Raw genomic sequence first — 24107 nt, forward strand, 5'->3', positions numbered from 1 at the left:
CACCAGCTATAAAACTGGCCATTAAAGTGGGATGGTCGTGTAGACAATTGTCCTTCTTCTAGGTTCAACCGAGCAGTCATTCTTATGCAAGAACCTCTCTCTTGGTGTTAACCAGCTAGAGGGAACCGGCTCTGATACCAATTGATAGAATAGATGCGTCCACTATCAGTCAACGGACTAGGTCCCTTGACTCAACAAGAATGATATCTCAAAATGAATAATAGCAAAAACACAACATAAGCAGTTTACGTGGAAAACTCCTTGCTCAAGGGAGTAAAACCACAACCTGTCACACAGGATTTTCAACTGTTCTCACTAATTCCTTAAGCAAAAGCGAACAACAGTTACAACCAAAGTGAGAAGAAGTTATTAATCTCATAACTAAGTAATAACTCTATTACTTGAAGAGCCTAAGCAGATGCAACACTGTCCACTAAACTATCACCACTAGACAACTTAGGATTTCAACTAAGCAACACACCGGTTGCCCACTAAACCACCCAACACTAGATGACTTAGAATTTGACTAAGCAGTAATGCAATGCTACCTACCAAATCGGTTACCTCTAATCGATTTGGACTTTTCAACAAACAACAATATCTGAATCCTTTATAGATTTAGGAACAGATTTACAATGTACGTGCAGAAGAAATAATCCTAAGACAACCAAGCTTGCAACTCTATCAGGTCCCTGTTGTTCTTGAGGATGATTCTTCACTTTTGTTCGCCTTTGCAAAAGTTCTTGAGAGTTCTCAAGTTGCAAAAACTAGAGTTATGACTTTTGGACATAATCTTTATGAAGAATAGTCACAACCTTTGAGGCAATGCCATTGGCTGAGGTTTCTGCCACAGTTGGAGACTGTGCACCAACCAATTGTACTTTTTCCATCCTGGCAGTTGTGTGTATATTTGCGCTCGGGATCAGATTGGGATCAGTTCCCTTTACAAGGTCCCGGAGTTTGTCAAATCATCAAAACTACAACTAACATTGGTGAGTCCTCATGTTCCGATGATCGAGACTCTTTTATTTAATTTAGGGAAAAGGCTCAAATATGCCATCGAAGTATTGAAAGGCTCATCTATGCCATCCGTTAAAAGTTTGGCTCATTTATGTCATTACCGTTATAGAGAAGGTCCATTCATGCCACTTTTTCATTAACGGAATCCATATCCAGATTTTCAAAACCATTAATGTGACATGGCCTCTTATTAGAGGTCCACGTCACCAATATAAAATCAGGTCATTTAATTAAAATAAAAACAAAAATCCAAACCCATTGACATAAAACCAAACCCGATCCACATGCTAAAGTAAAAAACTCTTTTAGCTATAATCACACTTCATTAATTTCCCAAGATCCCACCATTTTTGTGATCAGTGTAAAACCATTGTAATAGGGTGCGAAACAAACAAAAAAAAGTGCTCTCGGATTTTGAAAAATTTATGAATTTTTTTTGTTCTCTGTAGTTGCAGAAACAGAGGAAGAAGAAGAACATATAAAAATGGAGAAAGAAGGAGTGGATTAGCTACTAGGGAAAACAATGGAGAACAAAGAAAACAATTTAAAAGGGAATATTGAAGGAATTCCATAGGAAACTCATATGGAGTTGAATATTGGGAAGAAAAAAAATTGAATCTTGAAAAAGTCCTAATGGGTTACTGGTGGAGAATTTATAGTTTTATGATCCTTTCATGTGTGGCCGGATGGAGAACAGAGTATTACTTGTGGTTTTCTACTTTGGGGTATGGGTCGGGCTTGGTTTTATGTTAATGGGTTTTGGGTTTTTGTTTTTGTTTTTATTTTAATTAAATGACCTGATTTTATATTGGTGACGTGGACCTCTAATAAGAGGCAATGTCACATTAATGGTTTTGAAAATCTGGATATAGATTCCGTTAATGAAAAAGTGGCATGAATGGACCTTTTCTATAACGGTAATGGCATAAATGAGCCAAACTTTTAACGGATGGCATAGATGAGCCTTTTCCAATACTTCGATGGCATATTTGAGTCTTTTCCCTTTAATTTTTTCAGAGCTATTAGAGTTGGATCCACTTTTTGGGGAATACGAGTCGAAACAATAACAAGAATATTTCTAGTAGAACATCTTTCACAATCCCTGGAGAGATGGTTCACTAATAGACCGAGGGATAAGTCATTCGACCCATTCACATCCAGATCATGAATGTTTGGAATCCATATTATGCAATGAGACATTGCTTTGGCTAATTCGAATTGAAGGGTGATATAAAATCGGTCTATTTCCAGCATCATATCCATAGTTAGCCCATTCATCCTAGTTAGAAGTTTTGTTTTTCTATACTTCAGTTTCAGACTTTGTATGTGATGTATGGGTTACGTCCCAATCACTTTCCTTGTGTTGTATTAGGTGGCTTTGAGACTTATGTTAAGACTTCCGATCCGCTTTTGTCAAACTCTTTTGATGTATAAAATGCTATCTTTTAAAGTCTTTACTTCTATTATTTTGTATGATGCATGTTAAGTGGCTTGTGTAGGGCCTCTTTGGGTCCTATACGTCATGTTACGTCTAGGGTCTACTTTCGATCGTGACAATGACAAAATTAAAGTGTTTGATGTCTGATGCAGATTGTATCCATAGTAAAGGTGATGGACGAACATCCTGATATACCACTACTCACATTACTAGAAAAAATTGACTATATTGTAATTCTTAGGAGAGCAATCTTCTCCAACGCTAGAGAAATTTTATGAGTGTCAGTGTGAAGCATATGAGTTCATTAATGACTGACAAATAATTGAAGCTGAAAATGTATGTACACTCCCTTATAGGTGAATCTTGGTACCAAGGGTTACCACAGACTGAAGTCATTACTTAGCCAAAGCTACTGGAGTGACGGTGTGAAGCATATGAGTTGCAGCTGAGAACTTGAACGAAGTGACAATAGAAGAAGTCACCAAGGTTATGAACGATGTAGCAAGACCATCATGATTGGATTTTCAAGCTTAGAGAAGTAATGGAAAGGATCATGAAAAATAAAAATAGATCTACAAGAATATGATTGTTGCGGAGATCTATTTGATCCTGACACTGGATGATCAACATTGTGTCGTGGTGTTAAATCAAGCACTACTCGAGAGGCAACCTGTATTTTGTAAGTTTTACTTTTTTTTTACAAAAAATAGATGAGCTATAGTTCAATAGTGTTTTTTTAGTTTGTTATATTGTCTTGATGGTTTTATTAGCTTTTATAAAGAAAAATAAAAATACAACAAGACGACATGCCATAACCTTAACTAAGGTAATCCACCACTAATAGTGTTTAATGTCTATTTCACTCCCGGGTTTTTTACCCTCACGGTACTACTTCGCTATCGGTCACCAGGAGTATTTAGCCTTGCAAGGACACTACATGCTAGGATGGGATTGAAATAGTCACAGACGAAGCACAAAATGTTCAAATAAAGGCAGTAATAGCTCAAATTTCTTCATATTCAGTCATGCAAGAAAGGAAACTTACCGATGAGCAGCATCCTTTTAGCGGCGTGCATCATTCAAGTCATCGGACCAGTCAAAGCTTATCGGAGAAGATGACCTTTTAAAAGCATATGGAGATCTCACTTTCCCTCTGGCGTTTTTCTTTGGTTTCTTTTTCTGTCATTTGGCTTTTGTTGTTTTTTATTTGCATAGTAGGCCAACTTAGGGGCTACTATGTTGGACCTTGTACTTGTTTTATGCATCTATATATTTGGCCAACTTTGGCCTTTATGGAAAAACAATGGGTAGCGAAAAAATACCAAAATATGAAGTTCAATTCATATCCGATTGTGAAAACTCTGGATTAGATGTGGGAGTTATTCTACCTAATGAATATGAGAGGTGAGAGTAGTGAGTATTTATTTCTATAGTAGTGAACATCTACGCTAATTAATTTCAAAATAGATAGCTCATTATAGCCCTAGTACATGTCATGTAGATGGAAAAAGAGAACTAATAGTTGGAGTAAAGAATTTGCGAAAGATTAGTTAAGATGTACTCTTGACCATTATCTCAAGTTAAAATACAAAAGATAGGTGTATAAATTAGAGTAATTCTAATCTACATTCAAATTCTCACTTCACAGGATCAGAGTACTGGGTATGTTTGGTATTAAGAAGATATTTTCTTGACAAACAAGTAAATTTTCAACCTATTTTTTAGTGTTTGATAAGCAAGCAAAAGAATTTATCCCAAAAACATGTGTATTCTAGCAAGACATTATGGGGTTAGGATAGAGTGGGGAGTGGAGGTTAGGGATGGCAGGGAATAAGGATTGGAGGCATTGGGTGGGTGGACAGAAGAGAAAGAGCTTGGAATGTTACTATCACTTGTGAAGCTTATTTTCCCTATTTAATATTAGAAAAATCATTTCCTAATTTTTAAGAAACTTATTTTTCTAGAGAAAATGTTTTCCAAATATTTAGACAACCAAACATGATTGAAAAATATATATTTTCCTCCTTGCCATCCAGACCGTAGAGTCATAAAGATTCACAAACCCAGTTTACTCTAATGAATATAGCTATGAGTAGCATTACGAAGGCTACCATACCATGACTGTTGGGATTGCACAAGTTGAGTGATTCCATTCTAAATTCCCACGTAGAAACAATACTTCAGTCGCAATAAATTTACTATAGCCTTTACCCTGGCTCGCCCTATCTCTAAAGGGGCTTACACACAAACGAATGCCTTCCCCTTCAAATTACAGCTGTGATTACAACTAATAAATAGTTGAATATTTTGCATTTCTCCTACATGAATTTTGCTTCCATCTTCAGCACATTTCTCTTCCTAGTACTTTTTTTTTGGCAATTCAGAACTTACTAGCCATTAGGAGCCCAAAGGTTACACAATGACAAGGTAATCCCGAGAAATAATAGCTTAGCGAATCCACAAATGACTTGAAGCTGCCAAAAAGAAATCGCAAATACAGTTACTTCGAAAAGAAAAGAAAAAGGAGATGGAGACATGACCTATTTTAAATACACAAGGCTGCATGCACCTAAGGTCTACTTCAACAAAGGTTTCCTCTCAAACTAGAATGGTTCGCGAGGAACCTGTTTGCTCGTGATCATAGAGAACAGACTTTTAAGACTTGAGAACCTGAAAATAACAAATGGAATTCACTTCAGCTGTCACTTCCAGAAAAAAGATGAATATGTGCAGTCTTAAGTTGGACAAACAGGCGTCATCAAGACTGTAAATTTGATTCAGGTAGAATCAGAGCTTAGATGATTATACATTTAAAGATGAACACATGTCCGGAACATCCTATTCAAACTAGCAGATGTCAAGAATAAGAAAAGCAATGTACCAGAAGCCTACTTGACAAAAACCTACGGAAATTGTGTAAAACATGAAACCAGTGCCTAAGGTGATCTTTCTATTATTTTTTATTTTTAAAAAAAACTAAATCTTTTTTCTTGTCTGAAATTGGCAATCAATAAATAAGTACCTGATGCTTTGGAACAGGAAAAGTCTAAACAGAGACCAAAATGACCAGTTCTCACATAACTTCAGCTCTCTCTTGATATCTTCAGAGACCTTAGCTTGGCTGATGACTTAAAAGAATGTATTAGAGGGACCTCTTCGTCATCTTGTTTTTCTTCATCTGCCTCCTGGTCAGATCCACTGATTGATTCCTCATCTTCACTAGAATTGTGCTCGTCAAAAAGCTTCTTTCCTTGTATGTTCTGCTTCTTGGTCGGACGACCTCGACGTCTCCCGACTGTACCTTCCTTATCATCTATAAAAGAACTCACATTAGCAGTCGGTTCAAACAGATCCTATGATTGCACAAACCATAAGTGATGTATTACTATGACATTAACTAGCTCAAAGGGAGTAGGATTGTCCAAGACTTATAAGGAGTCCACTCATCACATTAACCACCAATGTAAGACTTTTGTCATTCTTTAACAAATAATAACATAGAAACTGTTATGCAATGAATAATAATACATGAAAATGTTATATAAGGATTATTTACTTAAAGGGCATCTATATTACCAATACACGTATCCTAATTCCACATTATCCTGCATAAAATAATACATATACTCCCACATAACTTAATGCTATATTTTTAGTACCGCAAATCAAATGCAATATGAAATTACGCATAGATCATATTTATCCCAGCTACATTAGTTAAGCGGGAATAAATTTTTCTAGTCCTTCCAACCAAACATTGTAGTATTCTATGTGAAATTTACAAGCCATAGTAACATTCAATGATATCTAATCGGTTTTGATCTATTGCTTTCACAAGGATAAGGATTAGGTGACCTTTTTTTCCAGAAGATGAACCAAGCCCAATTCTCCCAAAAGAAAATTCAAACAATCACATTTACTTGCAAAGAACAACAACCAATTCATCCAGAACTAAAATAAATAAATTAAACCAGTTTCTAGTGTAATCACAACCTTTGAAACTATTCATGACCCTTGACATGATTAGCTTTACCACCATGAAGGAAACCAAAGTGTCATAAAATTAGTAAAAATGGGAAAAACGAATAAAGACACCCAGCATGATGACTTCTAAAGTTGATTTAGATTTCAAACCTAGCTTGTGAACCATTGCTCAGCTCAATTATTCTCATTTATACACTCATACCCAAGTGACTTCATTTTATTCTAAGGACATTTTAGAACTTGGTAGAACAATATGAAACAATAGGTTTAAGATATTATTTTCTAGAGATCATGGAGAGCAATGACAATACCACCACCAAAATTAGGAATAAGCCAAATAACTTTTTGACGACATTTGATACACTTACATTAGGCACAATCGGTGTTAATTACAAGTTTGTTTAGTCTATTCAGGAATTCGTTGTTTGGCATACAGAATCAGTGTGAGACCAAGAATTTTCTGTCATTATTATTTTGTCAGAAATACTAATTTGTCCTAAAAGACAATTATTCAGTATTTGCATGAAACGTGTCAAAGTAGAGTGCAAAGGATACAGAGAATTCATATTCGAGCCCTTTTTACTTTAAGATTGAGGCATTATTGTTGTTACTTAATGTGGCACACAACAGGATTGGTGTAATCACTTCCCAGTTTCACTCCAATTGCCTTCACTCGCCATCCCAAGATGACAAGAAGTTAACAGCATGGAACCTAATTTATAGTCAAACCAACCCCTCTTTAGTTTTTGAAAACTCCTCACACAGTTTCAGACATTATAGGCATGTGCTTACATATAACAGTTCCCTTTCACAGGAAAATAAAAAGGAAAAGAAAAGAAGACCTTTGGAAGTGGACCCAAAATGAATACACTGAAACCAGGGCTGTTTAGTAGGACTGAGAAACAAACAAGAATTAACTCACAAATTAAAGTGCACAGCATAAAAAGGGAGAAGACAAACTATAGAAAAAAAAAACAAATTCAGAAAACTAAAAGTATATGTGTACCTTGTAAAACTTCACCCTTAGCATACTTCTCATGGACCGTATCTACAAATATATGATAGGGTCGCCAACCACTTGGATCTTCATCCGTGTTAACATTTTCAGTTCTTTTCTCGACATCTTTCAAGCTGATCACATAAGAGTTAAGTTGCTCATATGAGAGCTATGATACTTACATTAACAAGAAAATAGCATCGAAAGATCAAATTATGACAAGACAGGGTTGCTTAGGCAGTTCTCTCAAGGACAACTTTAAAAACAAAAAAAGAGAGCTTAAATGGAAAAGATATACAATATACACCACTGACATGTCCAAAGGCAAGAAAACATTACGTCTGATGAGAAAGCTATAGCTGGTCATTAGTAAGGTTTTATTGATTTCTTTGAGACACATTGAGAGTGGCAAAAGTATCAACCTCCAATTATTCTTGATTCAGATACCAGTAACAAACTAAGGCTGTATCCGAGAGTAAGCAGCAACTACAGCTAATTTTTCACCAACTTCTCAGAGCAGTAGGCCTTGCATAGGTCAACATGGTACACCCCTAAACTTCATGTATGCCATTGCTTCCAGTGTCACTAACGGGCCAGAACAGTTGAAAGTGGGATGCAAACAGACTCTTCACAATAAACTCATTATATCAATGATTATTTGAGAGGAATCTTTTGCCTATTCCATGGTATTGGTTCCTAGAGGCACCTAAAAAGGTTTACTTCTTCCTTGACCATTCTCACAGTGAGAAATCTGTGGAAATGGAAGATAGGTCACATCTACTGGTGATAAGATTAGAACCAGTTGTGATTTTATTGTTATATCACACACTGATTGTGAAACAAAGTGTGGAATATGTTTGGCACCAGATGGGTGACACCGGCTACTCTCAAAGACGTGTTCTAAGTTGGGAATTCAAGAGGAAAAGGAGTAGAGAGTGAAAATAGCTTCTCTGGAACTTCAGCGGCTAATAAGGAAAGAAAAAAAAAACAGGCTTAACCGCTTAAGAAGTTACCTATCTGGAAAAAGGCTGAAGTTAAAACTTTATGTGCATATCAGAGGATCACTAATAATTTGTAAGTTGAAGAAGTTAACAATAAAAATATCTTATGTGAATATCAATGATCATTTATACTTTTGTAAGTTTTTGGAGAAGATATGTGATCCCAGTTGGCAATGAATATTGCATAATTTTTGTAGAGAATCACATTCTCATCATGAACCTCTACTTCTGCATACTGCTTGTGAACGGTACATCCCCTATCACATCAACAAATAACTTCAATAAAAAGAACATATTTTTAAAACCAAAAAAAGAAAAAAGAGAAGTTTCTGCCATGGGAATCTGCCACAATCACGACAGCCCAAGCCCTAAAACCCCACCAGGATGTCCCAATTCTCAGGCATATATCTACCCCTTCGGGGTGGCCCAGTGGTTTGGGCTTGGGACTTCCATGTTGGAGGTCTCAAGTTCGAAACCCCTTGCCAGCAAAAGGAAGGGGTTTGTCTTCTGGGTCGAGCTCGTCACACCAGGCTTGCTTAGTGCGGGTTACCTCTCCTATGTGGTTTGCGAGCTATTGCATAGGACAGGGGTTTTACCCTGTGCGCACCCAAAGGTAGCGGCTGTGGGTTTCCCTTGTCATCAAAAAAAAAAAAAAAAAATCTCAGGCATATATCTAACCAAGCCACATCTAAATCCAACCCTGTAACAAAGCAGACACACAGTGTCCAAGCTTCTACAATATCCAAAACCCAAGGAACATGAGAAGATAATCTGTTGTTTCCTCAAGTTGTTCCATACCAGGGCTAACACAGAATTTCATTAAACGCCCTAGATAGATCATCTAACCGGATTGGAGTCAGAATGTTGGCCTTTCATTATGTGATTAAAACGGAAAATTACATTTGTAAGCTCTTACATGTTCATAATATCTGGAGGAGGAAGTTTAGATATGAAATGCAGCACAGCACCATCCAAGAAAGATAAATGCTTTGGAGCATCAGTAAAGGCATATTGAATGCCTCCTGTGACAATATTCAGAAGATCTGACCGGTGCTTGTTTCTAGCAGCATTTCCAAATGTCTTAGCAAACCCACTGGCGAGATCTTCACATTCATGAAAAGTCTTTCTCGCTGATTCGTCATCATCAGAGAAAAGTGCTACTAAGTACCGTTCATGGGCCTGCAAAATCAGAATCAAACATGCTCAACTACTCCACAAAAAAAAGACACTACACTTTTTTCCAATACAATCTTGATTTTTTTGAGAACGACACTCTTTGTTTGGAAAGGAAGTACCTTGATGCCTTTCTGAATCTAGCATGTATACTTTCTTTACAAACAAAAGAATCTAACATGTATACTTTCTTTCCCGACAAACTTTTTCTACTCTGTTTTTTTTTAAACTGGTAAATTTGTATTTGTATCAATACTTACTTAAGTACCGTAAGAACCATATTTATAATAGAAGGAAGTACAAGCTTCCCAAGAGCTAAACCTATCTCTAGCTGGACCCTAAAACATCTAGAATTGACTCAGTCTCATTAGAATAAACATTTGTACGCCAAAAGCGGAACAACAAAATACATGCAAGTTTACTATACAGATGCAAAATTTAATCCAGTTGATCCACTTCTCCCCAAAGCATATTTGTCTCAACATACTAAGAATGAGCTCCCAATTGACATGTCATAGCCTTTCTCACTATCAAGTTTACAAAAGATGCCAGGTTTTTCTTGTGAGATTCTGAAATAAATTGACTCATTAGCTATCAGCACTGCATCCTTTATATGTCTTCCTTTAATGAATGTCATTCGTTGTTTGTCCACCGGCCTCTTCAATCTCTCTGTCAGGACATTAGAGATCAACTTGTAAAAGTTTTCAATCAGACTGATAGATCTAAAAATCTTTGAGCTCCTTTGCCCATGTCTTCTTATGATAAGAATCAGGGCAATAGATGTTGCATTAAAACTTTTTTCAAACATAGCATTTGAATGGAAATTATGAAATATGTCTCTTTATAACCTCCCAGCAATTTAGACAGAAACCCATTGTATACCCATCCGTGCCAGGGGCTTTGTCTATAGCACATCTAACTGAGTAGTTTGTTCTTCTGAATCTTCAAATTCCCCTGCTCATTCCTGCTCCACTCTTTCAGACTCCACCGTTTCCCAACATTGTCAACAAAACATTCTTGAGTTTAACCACCAAATTTGAAATTTGAAATGACTTAGATTGTTCCCAGTGTCCACAGAACAGAGCAATTGGGACATGATCTGTAACCACTCTCTGTAGAGTACATTGCTTTAGATCACTGAATTGGCTATTCCATTCTGTGGATACCAGTATCCTGTCTATTCTAGAGGAATTAGTATGGTTGTCTCCTATAAACCAAGTGTAAGTTCCACATCAAGCTGCAAATCAACTAGCTCCATGCCATCCATACAATCTGAAAATTCCCCCATAGATGAAGTTCTCTTAATGCAGTCCCTTTTTCATATGGGAATCTATATATATATATATTAAATTGACCATATTCACCACAGATAGGCCATGGCCACTCCATTAGACTTTTGACGTCAGCTAATTCCTCTCATACCAGTCTCCTTTCCAATTTTCTGTTAGAAGCATTCACATCAGTGATATGGCATTCAAAATCATTTAATTGGGCCTTGAAGTTATAGGATAGAGTGTACGCTTCAACCTATAAAATTTCCTCTTTCCATACTCTTGCATCCCATAAGAGAAGAATTCCTGCCACTAGCTTCCAAAAATGCATATCTGATCTATCTCCCTGCCCATATCTGTTTAACTATATCCTGCACATTCCCTTCTAACTTTGTTTCTTGGAGGCAGACCATCTGTTTTCCAATCTTGAATCAGACTCTGCACCACTCTCCTTTTCCCCAAATCATTGAACTCCCTAACATTCCAAACATCTTGTGTAGTTTGAGTAAATTTTGTTGAACCCACATTATTGCGTTCATCCCCTTATCAAGTAGAGATTCTTGTTGCTGAATGAAGGAGGTTCAACCTCCTACACGTCCCAGATTTCCCCAGTATTTGTCATCTCCAGCTGTGATTGTTGATTTCGAGAGATATCTAGAATTATCTCTCCCTGCTCTTCACTTACAGATTCTTCTGGGTTTGCATACAAAGAAGTCCAGCTTCATTTTCCCCCTTCTCTTTTTCAATTCGCAGTTGATCTCCACTGATTGCCAGATTATCCAGTGTTGTTGTGTTCTCCTGTTTCATGCACTGATCAGAGAAATAAACTGCCGATGTTTCTTCTAGAATTGCTTCATGGAAATAATCATCAGCGGTCTAGGGTATATGTTGTTAAATATGACTTGTGCCTGATCAGGCACAAAATACTTAAGGTCCAAAACCATCTTTAAATCCAGCACATGTCCTGCATGTGTTCCCCAGCCTTATTTTTAAAAATTGTTACAGCTGTACCCACGTGGGTCTCCCCAACATCTGTCATCCCTACATCCTCGAAGGATCTATTACCAGCTAGGTTGTTTGTTGTTCCAGTTCATCTTCTCCGATGACTTCTCTGCTGCTCGTCGGAATTAGCTTGAATCGAGTTTTCCTCAGTCCAGATCAGGATGAAGAAGTTGACTCATCTCTAGAGATAGTTACTTCGTTTGGGAATTACCGACCATCACCTCGTACTTCAATTCTAGCCCACTTGAAATGGTTTCTTAGCTCTGCTTCCTCCTCCGTCGGTTTCCAACCACCACATAAATCTCCAATTTCATGGAAAGTCTCATTTGAATATAGGTGCAGAGCCAGACCCATTGCCCTAATTCATTTGGTTTTGGGCTTGCACGAGGCTGGCACGCATCCTGTAGAAGGATTCCACAATTCTAGTTTAACTTTGTTCTTTTTCCAAATCCATTCTCCCTGGAGAATTTGCTCTGCCATGTCTCTGTTTGGGAACTCAAATAGAAAACAGGCTCCCATCTCATAAATATTAACCCCAAAAACCTTCTTCCAAACTGTTGATGATTCAAACATCTGATGAAGAGGGGATATCAGACTTTGTCATGTCGAAGGACTGAAAGATGCATCTTCCAAGTAGACCTTGTCCTCCATTTTTGACAGCAGTAGTGGCTTTAACCACTTTACCCTTATTTGTGGTTACCACTGGGCTGGTATTGGTTGCCATTTACTATCCTCAACGCTTTTGCATAAACCACATTAATGTCGTATGCCCTGAAGGAGGCCTTCGCAGACATCTGTGGGGAGCATTTAATGAAATTCTCCATCTTAAATGCTACACTTCTCCATACTGCACTAATGCCTGTTTCTGGAACAATGATGCGTTGATAACTGATCTGGCCTCTCCCTTCAATGATAAGATACACATACACCTCCCATGAGAGTTGTGTTTCCTGGTACCAAAATATTCTGCGACCTGGTGTTTATGTCTCCATCTTCTCAACAGATTTTTCTGATCAGATGATGCTTCTTTGAGAATAAAGAATATCCAATCCAAGCTCTTATCATTGAGCGGGACCCCCGACTTCATATTCTGCTTCTCTCTACCCAGTCGTACCATGAAACATTAGATTTGACCTATAACCAATAAACAGCAGGGACTGAGTGGTATCTCAAGTGGGCTAGAATCAACGTACAATGATATGCATCTTTCAGGGCAAAATAGCAAACAAGGACATGCATCTTTGTTACAAGCATGGCATTTGTCCATCCTAGCTCCTTGAATTATAACTACAACCAACTCAAACACACCCCATGAACATGAATAATATACACCGACAAGCCTTGGAGCAATGGTAAAGTTGTGTCCGTGTGACTGACCTATAGGTCACGGGTTCAAGCAGTGGAACCAGTCACTGATGATTGGGTCAGGGTAGGCTGCTTACATACATACACCCCCCCCCCTTTGACGGTGGCTCTTCCCCTGACCCAGCATGAATGGGGATGCTTCATGCACCGGGCTCCCCTTTTTTATACACTCAGTCAACCAAACATTTTAACCATATCATTATCGAATTTTGAAGTAAGACTTCTCTTCTGCAATTTCATCAAAAAGCTCACTAGAAATTGGAAGGCCAACCTGCCAAGTGACAAAAATAAAACAGGAATCATCTCAGTTAACAAGTAGTGATGCTCACCCTTTTTAGTGCCTCTAGGAACAAACATGCAACATCTGCACCGTTATTCCTTAACACAGTTAGCAAATGCTTAATAACCTCAGATACACTTGTCCCATGCATTGAAAGATGAGATAGTATCTCTGGAGCAAGATATTCCTGTAGATATTACAGTGATGAAATATGTTAGCACCTGATAAAGATAATTAACGGTATGCCTCCTGATCTTTGCTTTCTAAATGATAGTGCAGTAATACAAAAAAGCATTGCCAAAATCTATATAAGAAGTACAGCTAGGAATCAAGTATAGAAAAGTCCAACTATGAAAAGAGAATACACCTAACCTTAGGAACTGCATCAACAGCAACCAACTTCCCAACAGCAATGATCACAGCATCTCGATTTGTCTCCTCAATGTATTCCCTATTAGAATCTTCTTCTTCAGCCTCATCTGTATCCACGTTAGAAGATGAACGAAAGTCTCAAAAGACATCCCTCATGTGCAGAAAGAAACCCTTTCTGGGATTGAATGGATAAGTTATGGACTTATTTATGCTGTTCTGGAAGCTTAAAACACTTTTTTGGTCAAGTTAAAAAGACTCTTATTCTTTCATTGACACCTCTGGGTGGACCATGGAGATCTATTTTCCACGACTCAACAGATTAGGTGATCAAGTTTTTGCAGTATCTTTTTTTTGTTTACTTTATATTAATGAAATTTTTGCGTGAATCTTCACTCTTCATGACATAAGAGTGCTTACATTGCAAAATAGGGAAGTGAAACAGTTATTTTCCTCCTGTATTTGGTTATGTCGGGAGCAGATGTACACTTTAGTTTCTTAATATTCTTTCCAACAGACAAAGTAAAGTTAGATCCTTACCAAAGAAGTAATGCTAGGAAAAAGATGCACAAAATGGTTTCCTTTTGAAAATCAAGCTTCACAACAAGAACATAACAAAAATAAAAACCAATGTGCAACAACACTGTTAAAGAATGACAAAAGTCCCACATTGGTAGTTAATGAGATGGGTGGACTCCTTACAAGGCTTGGGCAATCCTCCTCCCTTTGAGCTAGCTTTTGGGGTGTGAGTTAGGCCTAAGACCTAATCTAACATGGTATCAGAGCAGGGCCCGTCTCACCCGATGTTGGGGCCCCCAAAATCAAAATTGCCCACGCACCAGATGCTAAGCACTGGGCGTGAGGTGGGGTGTTAAAGAATGACAAAAGTCCCACATCGGTAGTTAATGAGATGGGTGGACTCCTTGTAAGGCTTGGGCAATCCTCCTCCCTTTGAACTAGCTTTTGGGGTGTGAGTTAGGCCTAAGACCTAGTAAATCTATTCCTTCAATTAAGATTTTTTTTTATGACAACACATTCCTTCAATTAAGATATAGCATATGAGGAAACAAATGAATTCAATAAAAGTACACATTTCGCATTCAAATTCATGAAACTGCTCAAGAACCAAAGTGTTTTCATAGTAACCATGGCAATGATGATAAGTTTACATCAAAGCACACTATTTAGAAGTGCTATAATAAGAAGCATGATACTAAAAGTAATTGTTCTAGATGCAGGCTTTTCTACAGTTAAAGATAAATAATAGTGTTAGAGCCATACTATTATTCCTCTATACAACTGTAAGATGTGAGCTAGAGCTGCCACACATTTAGAGAAAACAGTGAATGGGAGAGCAAAAACCACCTGGAATATGTAGTTGGCGTTCACAAAGCTTCCAGAACTTTTGAAGAATGGCTTCATCTGGAGAGTACCCCAAAGCTTCTATTTCCGTGGATGCAAAGGTTGCTTTCCTGAATAGACACCACTGTTCTGAAAAAATAACACAAACCTAGACCAAGAAAAACAACAAACTCAATTAACCAAAAGAGAACATAGATGGCACTAACAGGAGATAGGTGAACATAGATGTTTGGAAATTACACATGGTCAGATGTAGATATTTAAAAATAATGCTTACCCTACATGCAAGTTGACTTGCACGAAGACCTTCCGGAGAATTAGTAGTCAGGAAGGACTCAAGTAGTTCAAACAAGGCACTGCGTTTTGAGATTAAGGAAGATATAGATTGTTCCAGGACTGTGCCAGAGTTGATGATAGAGTGTAGGCACCAGCAAACATGCAGATGCATGTTAAGAAGCAGAAATCCAATTACCTGAACAGTAAGCCAAAGCAGTTGTGTATTGGCAAGACTACAAAAAAGTATTATTCAAACTACAGTACACCCACCTCGTCATCAATACTTCTTAAGTTCTTAAGAGTCTCTGCAAGATCGTTATACAAGCTTTCAATGGAAATTTGCCTTGACAATTGAAGTTCATACAACCTTTTCAAGTTAACAAGCATTGAATATTCATCATCACCATCCTGCAACAACAAAAATTGCACATTTTAACCAAAATGCATCAATAAAACACATAGTCCCCTTCAATTTGTCAAGGGCACATACAGCAACTTCTTTTATTGCAGATTTAAGTTTGATAATGAGCTCATCTTCAATCCCCTTCAATTTGTTAAGGGCAAAGTCCTGTAACTCCCCACGACTCTCAGTAGCACAGAAGTTCAGAGCTTTTACACAAGATCTCAGAGCCTCCTTCTCACCATGCTTGAAAAATGCTTCTTTCATCAGAAGTACAGCAGATTTAAAATTCTGAAAAAGCAAAAGAAAACAGCTTTTAGTTACCAGTTCAAAAAAAAAATGACTTCATATAGGCAATCCCCTATATAGTTCATGATTGTAATAAGTTCCACAAACGCACCTGATCTTGTCTTTTAAGAGAATAGAGCTCAAGGTTCATATGAACAATGATTTCAAGTAGATAGGGAATTTTTGCTTTGTCAGACATAAATTTGCGAAGAAGCTGTGGATAATTCCTCATCATAGCAATGGTTATATCACGCTTAGAACTTTCAAACACGTCCTGCCGATTACAATATAAGCATTCAAAGAATTCAGTATCCTGTAGTAGTATGGCTGAACAACACCAATATAATTTGTCATTGACAAAGAACACTAAAGAAGGAACCTATCTAAAATAATCTAAATAAATTTTGAACTTGAGGTGAAACACTATGACTGCAAAAAATCAAAACCACAGCATCTAGATACTCATTCTGCGTACAGCTTGGAATGATGTCCCTACTGAGCATTGAGCAAACAGAGTTACCGTCAATGTTCCATGGTACATGAAAATAATCTGACTGCTCACTATATTATCAAACTCCAAGTATAATAAAGCGTCTTAATGATGTTATAAAAATGTTAAAGATGGTAACATGATAATATACGAAAATGGCACCTCTTCCACTGACTAATACTAGCAAGTAATCTGGACGTATTTGACCACCTGACCTCATTTAAGACAAGCATACAGTTCAAGAAACTGCTAAAACAGTACAGATCAACCAGGTTGCAGAAATATCACCAACTTATTGTTTCACAAGAACTTTCTTGGAATCCATTCTCAGGTGTAAATGGTGAAGTTTGAAGCACAAATATAACATTTATTAAGGGTCTCAGAGAGTATCAACAAGAAGAACAAAAGAACCTCACCTTTTGTGCCTTAGTATAATATTGTTTTTTATTATCACTGGCAGGAACAATCTTCTCTCCAACTGCCTTCCTAATGGATGCAAAAAGCAGCCGAATTAGGTTTGTTGCATCTACATCACTTAGTTCAGCTGATAGCTCTTCTTCCAAGAGCATAGACAGGATACGTTTCCAATCCTGTAAGGACATAATTTTCAAGTGAATATTTTCCTCAACCACAGAACACACTCAGGTATCCAGGATAAGAAGGAGACCCTTCTTAAGTTTTCCTATGATAAAATAGGATTATAGGTGTCAAATCAATACAAATAGAAAATGCCTATAAAGGCAAGTTGTAGAAAATACTAGTCTAACCAAACTAAAGATAATTGTATTACAGCATCAATACTAAAAATCATAGGGAAATACTGAACAAAATCAGAAATTATACAGTAACTTATAACGTCTTTAAAACAAAGTTGAGCCACTAGAAGACTAGGCTCATTGAAAGTTGTAGGGAGATACTACTCTAACCAAACTACAGATATCATATGGTCATAGCAATTCCATTCTTTAGATTAAAAGATAGCGTACATAACGTACTTTCATGGCGTCCATATACTCCCAAATATCATCGATGACATACATACTCAGCATTTCGTCTTTTGAAAACTCTCCCAATATGCGCAACAGTCTATTAAGATGAACCTCAGAAGAATCAGCATTATCCCCTGGAAATTTTTTGTTATCAGTACACTTGTATTAATCAATCAAGCAAATAGAAAGCACAGCACAGGATGCAGAACAATGTGATAAAAACCTGAACTAGATTGTGAACTGTTCAATCTCTGGGCAATCAGATTATCATACACTAGAGCTCCAATGGCACGCCTGATTTCAGGTGGATCATCAATTAGCAAATCATATAAAGAACTTAATTCCTCCTCGGGAACACGTTGATGTCTGCAATCAAAAGAAAAAAAAAGATGTCAGCAAAATATGAATAACTTGATAAAAGAGCACATTTCAACAATCTGCTGGTAACAATATTAAAAATGCAAGAGGCTTGCATTGTCAAGAAATTACCTTATCAGTTGTTTCACGAGTCCTATAGCACATACTGCCACAGAAATATCAACATCATCAGCAAGCTCGATCATCCTTTTATAAAATCTCTCCGTGAAAAGGCCAAGAGATGGTACATTATCATCCACCTCATAAAGATTCTGCAGTGCAAGAACTGATGCCTTCCTTACACCATCACTCTTAAGAGGGTAAAATTAAGAGCCAAATGCATTGTTAGAATTTTCAATTTAACAACTGAAGATTGAAGATAAAATCAAATTGACATCCACTTACTTTATCATTCAATGTCCATCCGAGATATTTCAAATACAAATCCTGCAAAAACAGGGAGGGGTATGACAGGATCCAGACACCCAATGACTGTATGCATGCCATTCTGATATCAGGTTCGACATCTCGATAACGGTGCATAAATAGCCTACAAATTTCAGCATACAAAAAGGCAAAACAAAATTAAAAATGCCCCTCAAGTAATTAAAAATATGTATCATTAACATAAGGTGCATACCCAGTAAATATCTTCCGCATCATCTCCTCTATTATTGTTATCTTTTCATGGGTCATGGATAATCTTTTATTTAGTGATTCAACTCGAGGCCCATCCACTTTCTTCTTCTGTTCAGCATTTAGCTGTCTCTGTGTGGTTTCCCGCTGTGAACCAAGTACTTTGGCAATGTGTATAAAGGATGTAACAAGTTGAAGCCCCATTAATGAAGCAACCTGACGATATACTCTAGGAGGAGTGCTGAAATGCATGTTCACAAGACAATGAGCCAAAATATTACCTTAAATTTAGAATACCAACCTACAAGCTACTTACCATGATAGCGCAATCACATAATCCATGCACTTGTCAAACAAGACCCTATCAAAAAGTGGTCCATTTTCACATTCAGCAACCAGTGTATCCCAGAAGTAGACGAGGTTATCTTTGAAGTTCTTGAAGTCCTTCTTCTTTGAAGTTTGATAATCCTCAACTTCACCCTAACATCCAAAGGAGATTAGGTAAAATTAGAATTGCATGTCTATGCATGAAGTTCCTGTTTAATGCATATTGAACTGACGCCAAATAACATATTACAACAACAACATACACAGTGACGCCAAATAACATATCAAATAAGGAAATGTCATCAATATGATGAATGAATATACCCTTTTAGCCATGTTTACAAGAGCAACTACAACATCATCAACATCGGTTTGGTCCAAGAAATCTTCTTCAATATGATATTTTGCTCCACATGCCTGCAAAACCACAAATTTCCACCTATCATGTCACATCATCAAAATGGAACCTGTCTATGGCTGATATGTGGAGATGGTAAAAACATAGTATGCAAGCTAAAGAAACATCCACATATTATCAAATTACCTCAAACATCATGCTCAATAGTCCAGCCATTGCAGCTTTCGGATCCTTCTCATAGTGTTCCACCCAATGCTTGACCACTAGAGGAATTTGTCTCCTATCACCTTTAACAACATCTGCAAATAAAGGAATGGATGTCCTATCATCAGCATGTGTAAACCACCACAATAGATATACACAAAAAGGATTCAACAGAGAGAAAGTAAAATCTAATTAGAATCAGGTAACGAGGAATTGAAGCAAGCAAGCACAAGAAAACAAACTGACTGGTATAGCTTCTGATGGTTTCATTCCTTGAATAGGAAGTGAGTCACCTTCAAAGAAAAGGATTAGTTGAAGTGACTTTTTTTTGGACTGGTAAGGCATAGCTGAAGTGACTTTTCAAAGAGGAATGAGTATTTCTTATGGAATAATCACAGAAGGCCTTTGATTGTGGCTATGTGTTTGAAATTCAAAATCCAACAGTAATTGAAACTTCCAGGTGGACCAAAACAGTGATGGTCAAGGCATGCAAGGCTTTTGGGGTTAATATTATGGGATTTGAGCATGAAATCCTGGACATGATCTTGCACATGGAACATAAGAGGCAGCTGCAATTGAATAAACAAAAATCTGAAGGAAGTTCAGCAAAAAAGTCACAGAGAAAAGGTGAACTCGTGCTAGAAAGGCTAAAATGTGGTTTAAATTATGATGGCATGGCAAAGGAAGATAGGGGCAGGTTTCACGAAGCTCTTTCTAAATGAAATTAAAAATTATCAGTTGGAACGTGCGGGGGCAGAATGAAGCAGCTAAGAGAAGTTCAGTGAAATATTTAATGGGTAAATGGAAAAGCAGACATAATTTGCCTGCAGGAGACAAAAATAGTAGACTGGTCGTCACAGATGATTCAACAGATGTGGGGCAATAGATGGGCTGGTTGGACTGAGCTCAAAGCAAGTGGTAGTATGGGTGGATAGTAATTCTTTGGGATAAAAGGCTGTGGGATTGCATTGATATACAACAAGGTTCATACACTCTCTCGTGTATGTTAGAAAGTTCTCAAGAAGAATTCCGATGGTGTTTCAAAGGTGTTTATGGCCCTCATTCTAATCCAGAAAAGAGGAATTATGGCTCAAACTTGCAGTAATTAGAGGTATCTGGAACAAGCAGTAGGGTCATCGGTGGTGATTTCAATGTATGCAGATTTGAAAGTGAAAGATATAACTGCATCCGAAGATCAAAAGTCATGAAAAGCTTCTCAGATACCATTCAAAATCTGAACTTAAATCAACCTCCCTTTACAGGATGCTTTCTATACTTGGTCCCGAGGAGAATATTCTATTCAAGCCTCTAGAATAGACAGGTTTTTGACATCACCTGAATGGAGCGACACCTTTAAAGCTGTAAAACAAATTGCTCTTCTAAAAGTTATGCCAGACCATAGACCTGTACTTTTGGAAAATGGTGACTGGGAAGACAATCCTTCCTATTTTTAATTTGAAAACATGTGGTTGCAAGAGGAGGGGTTCTTGGATAAAATTAAAGAATGGTGGCAGAACTACTCTATCAAGGGTAGTCCAGATTTTATTTTCTCTCAGAAATTGAGGTGTCTTAAAAAAGATATCACTGACTGGAACAGAGAAATCTTTGGCAAGATGGAAACCAGAAAGAGCAAAGCACTGGATGAACTTATGGTTATTGAGCAGGCAATCGAAAAAAGGCTCCCATCCCAAGCAGAAAAAGACAAGATGATGGTCCTAAAAATGGAACTACAACAGATTGCTAAGGCTGAAGAAGTATCATGGAGGCAAAAATCCAAGTGTTTATGGCTTAAGGAGGGTGATAGAAACACCAAATATTTTCAAAGGATGGCAAACTCTCGCAGGAGGAACAATCAGATTGATATATTGATACAAATGATACATAATGAAACAGTATGTAACAACCTCCAAACAAAGTGTTCAGTACAAAAAATGTTTCCCAAAATTTCCACAAAAGTAGCTATAAAGACAAAATAAGAATCCTACAGCATTTTCTTCACCAACAGGACGCCCATACTGATGAGTGTTTCACATTTGTCCAAAAATTAGTGGACGAGATTGGCATTTCATTCAATGGGTGGAAACAAAATGCAATAATGAATCAAATTCTGCCACTTGCTATTGTAAATTACAGAATTTACAGACATTTAAAGGACCATTTTCAGCAAGCAAATTGAAAGCTTTTACGCTCTCAAAGTCATCAATTCAATATTAACCTAAAATTACCATAATTAAAATTATAGCACAGTAGCCAAACTCAAAGATATAACTTAACTCACGCTTTCGACTATAATTGGGTAGCACACCCTAAAAATTCCATAGATTCTTGAATTACCAAAATTGAACTTTAAATGTCATAATGGAAAATTACATAACATGGTCAAACTAAACGATCACAACCTCCATTCACGCTTTCTATCTATTGAGTAGCGATAGACTAAAACTTCTCTAGTAACTTTCAGAATTAACCTGAAATCACTGTAACCTCCATTCACGCTTTCTATATATTGAGTAGCGATAGACTAAAACTTCTCTATTAACTTTCAGAATTAATCTGAAATCCCTGTAACCTCCATTCACGCTTTCTATATATTGAGTAGCGATAGACTAAGGACCCGTTTGGCCATAGATTTCCCAAGTAAAATTTGGGGAAAAATTTGGCAAATAGTGTTTGTCCATACAATTTGCCATTATTTGGCAAATAACCCAAATACTAGAAAAAACTAGTATTTGGGCCAAGTCTCATTATTTGGGAACTTTTAATCATTCAAATTCTACACCAAACTCACGTGCCATGTAATACAAACATATGGTTAGTTTTGATAGTTTTAAAAACTTATGGGTATAAATCATATTTCTTAAAAAGGTTAAATATATTTCCCATATACTATGACCAAACACATGGTGAAATTTCACCCAAATTTTCACCCAACTAATATTTCCCAAAAAAAATTGGAAATCTATGGCCAAACGCTAGCTAAAACTTCTCTAGTAACTTTCAGAATTAACCTGAAATCACTGTAATGAAAGCACCACAACACTAATGAACTAAAAGATAATTCCATGTCTACTTTCAACATAATCGACTAGTGTAAGCCCAAAATTTCTCTCGTTTGAATCTTCAAAATATACCTGAAATTAAAAGAACAATACATAACACTATGATAACTAGACCACAACTTCCATATTTGCACTTTCAACATTATCCGATAGCACAAGCCTAACAATGCTTGTCTCAATATTCAAAAATAATCTGCTAGTACCATAGCAATACAAACTAGAAACCAAAACCTAGCATAATTTCCACCCGTGCTTTCAACAATAATTGAGGAAGCCAAACCTAAAATTTCTATATAATCTCAAACTGCAAAAATAAAAACTACAGAACATTAGTCCAACTAGAAGACCACAACTTCCATTCCTCCACTCAACATAATAAAATTTCAGAATGACATGCAAACTAGAAGACCATAATTTCCACTGTGCTACCAACAATCGAGAAACAAAGCCTAAAAATCTATAGATTCTCAAATTCAAATTAAACATCAAAACTATTGTAACAAAACCTAGAAAACAGCAGACCAAATTTATAATACCAATTAAACTCTGATGAGCATTTCTAGCAGCAGCAGCAGCAGATGAAGTGCCTCCTAAAGCCTTACTCCGCTTAGCTCTAGCACGAGAGTCTTCAAAGTCATCGGACGATTCTTCTCTCTCTTCCTCATTCACACTGCTGTGTAATTGCTCTTCGTTAACCCTAGTTTGAGCTCTCGTTCGTTTCTGTAAACCATTAACTCAATAATTACGTCTCAACTATTAACTTAATCAGTTGAATACTGTTGAAATTGAAAACCAAACTCACCGTACGACGATTCGCTGTTTCCGATACCACTGGTTCCTCCTCCATGAATTGCTGTTGTTGTAAACCCTAAAAACCGAAGCAAAGAAGAGAGAACTATGCAGAAGAACGAGACGGTGAGAAAATGAAGAGATTTGTGGGATCGTATTGCGTACTGCCTACACTTGGAGTTGCCGTTTTTGTGAGATTGAAAACGATGCTTATGCCTTATATGCCACGTCTTAACTCAATTATCCAGCTAATTCATTTAGACACTTGGCACAAAAAGTTTGTTCCACACTTTATTTTAACATCATTTTCAAAAAAAAAATCTTTTTAATATCTCAGACTCACACCATAGTCTACCACCAAAAACTTACAATATACTTTTAATTTACCTTTTGAACACATACAAAAAAAGAATTTAACTCTTTAAATCTTCCTTAATAAAGTTTATTTCTCTTATTCTCTTTTTCGTTACTGCTACTCATTCACCCATTTTCGATCATTTTTGTAGAACAAATTCTATAACGGAAAGTGGAGTAATTTCAGTATTGGGTCAAATTGTTTGCTGGTATTTGTTCACCGTTATACATGTTGCAGATGAATTCACACCCTGTTTCATAAATTCAAAAAAGAAAAATCAAATTTTCGAACAATTGATATAAAAGTAGCTTTTAAGA

At 36.9% G+C, this 24107-nt stretch overlaps 1 protein-coding gene across 2 annotated transcripts; it reads right to left on the bottom strand.

Annotated features, from left to right (window-relative positions):
• Positions 1–4870: 4870 nt before the first annotated feature.
• Positions 4871–23606, bottom strand: LOC125825323 (sister-chromatid cohesion protein 3). 2 transcript variants are annotated; one of them, XM_049504667.1, is made up of 22 exons: positions 23449–23606; positions 23183–23366; positions 19570–19682; positions 19350–19442; positions 19015–19178; positions 18703–18939; positions 18468–18612; positions 18195–18373; positions 17929–18071; positions 17712–17839; positions 17133–17306; positions 16339–16500; positions 16029–16229; positions 15809–15946; positions 15540–15734; positions 15266–15410; positions 13904–14010; positions 13581–13718; positions 9357–9619; positions 7449–7573; positions 5481–5771; positions 4871–5128 (listed from the first exon to the last, which is right to left on the bottom strand). In XM_049504667.1, exons 1-21 carry the CDS (start codon positions 23491–23493, stop codon positions 5542–5544), a joined length of 3309 nt encoding a protein of 1102 aa, XP_049360624.1. In that variant the 5' UTR covers positions 23494–23606; the 3' UTR covers positions 4871–5128; positions 5481–5541. The 2 variants fall into 2 exon arrangements, with proteins under 2 accessions (XP_049360624.1, XP_049360625.1); XM_049504668.1 differs by lacking the exons at positions 4871–5128; positions 9357–9619 and having other exon boundaries at positions 5536–5771.
• Positions 23607–24107: the final 501 nt, after the last annotated feature.

Source organism: Solanum verrucosum, unplaced genomic scaffold (assembly GCF_900185275.1).
Source record: "Solanum verrucosum unplaced genomic scaffold, falcon-dt-bn FXZP01000051.1, whole genome shotgun sequence".
NCBI classification, from domain to species: Eukaryota; Viridiplantae; Streptophyta; class Magnoliopsida; order Solanales; family Solanaceae; genus Solanum; species Solanum verrucosum.

Excerpts from the sequence above, each read along its gene's own strand:
- LOC125825323 (XM_049504667.1), bottom strand. The coding sequence starts at position 23,493 with ATGGAGGAGGAACCAGTGGTATCGGAAACAGCGAATCGTCGTACG. Across the intron at positions 17,307-17,711 it reads AGTATATGGACGCCATGAAA|GATTGGAAACGTATCCTGTC; the intron begins GTACGTTATGTA and ends ATGTCCTTACAG. Across the intron at positions 9,620-13,580 it reads TCCTAGAGGCACTAAAAAGG|GCCCATGAACGGTACTTAGT; the intron begins GTGAGCATCACT and ends CTGATTTTGCAG.